Source organism: Aplysia californica, unplaced genomic scaffold, assembly GCF_000002075.1.
Source record: "Aplysia californica isolate F4 #8 unplaced genomic scaffold, AplCal3.0 scaffold00495, whole genome shotgun sequence".
In the NCBI taxonomy this organism is placed as follows: domain Eukaryota; kingdom Metazoa; phylum Mollusca; class Gastropoda; order Aplysiida; family Aplysiidae; genus Aplysia; species Aplysia californica.
Window position 1 is genome coordinate 265900 of NW_004797765.1, and position 1137 is coordinate 267036.

Consider the following 1137-nt stretch of genomic DNA (forward strand, 5'->3'; position numbering starts at 1 on the left):
GCACTCAAACAACACGAAATGCAAATCACAGAAAACAACAACTACATACAAGAAACATCGTTGATTCTTTACCATAAACATTTAAATGGGAATAGGCACAACTGTGTCGAATCACTTTTTTTGTTTCTTTTATGTGGGGTAAATGCATTTAGCGAGTCATTTTTCCCCTTTTAGTTCAATTAATAATAGTTATTCACAATGAGACAACACAAAACCATATATTGTAGCTTCCAGGCTAATTCATGCTGATCTACACAGAGCATCTATTTGGCTATTGTAACCTACAGGATATCTTTAGGTGCTCATCTGAACAAATTTTATAAATGCGTTCAAAGATCCATCTTACCACGTAAGTCATGTAATGGAATTCATTTCATTTGTTTTTGCAGTCCAACAAAAGCTAAAAATATTTTCTAAAGTCAGAATTGGACAGTACTTTATACTCAGCTTCCTATCAGTTTTCTTTTTAATTTTTACCTTTTTATGAGCATCGAACTAAGTCTCACGTATCATTTCATGTTAAACAAGAACTATTTATCGTTGAGGAGCGTACATTTCATCTGATCTATTTGCATTTTCCTCAGTATATTAAATGCAAAAAAGGAAACATCATCTTGACTTCATCTTATTATGCTGTCATAACAGTTTATATCATCCCAGTGTAAAAGAATCCACAAAACAAGTCTTCCGTTCCCAAAGTTGTGGTGCCACGCTCATTATCTTAAGACCATTTCCCTTTCTTCCCCTTCCCTTCTGGTTCTGGCAAGGGGCGTCCTTTCTTGTCAGGCGTGACCTTGGCGGAGGCTTTCTTGCCTTTGGCGCCATTGGGCTCCGAGTTCTTGGGGTCCACCATCTTGTCATTCTTCTTGCCCAGAACCTTCATCAGACCCTTGCTCATGAAGTACGGCTTCTGCACTGACCCGTCGTTCATCTCAAGATCTTCCACTGGGGGACAACGCAGAAGAGGTCATTTATAGGCAAACCGGTTAACGGAAAGGTTCGGATATCATCTTACTGTTTGAGGAAGAAAACTAGTTAATATCAGGTCATTTATTACACTGTTGGGTAATAAAATTAGGGTTTCGTCAAAGTTTTCAAATCGTTATCACACACACACACACACACACACACACACAC

General features: G+C 38.3%; 1 protein-coding gene across 1 annotated transcript in view; it reads right to left on the reverse strand.

The window, feature by feature from the left end:
- Positions 1 to 476: 476 nt before the first annotated feature.
- Positions 477 to 1137, reverse strand: part of LOC101847987 (choline transporter-like protein 2) — a gene marked incomplete at its 5' end in the record, with an annotated part of 25972 nt that continues 25311 nt past the window's right edge. The window contains 1 exon segment of the mRNA XM_013086720.2: positions 477 to 945. Within this exon segment, the coding sequence (XP_012942174.1) occupies positions 722 to 945 (224 nt within the window).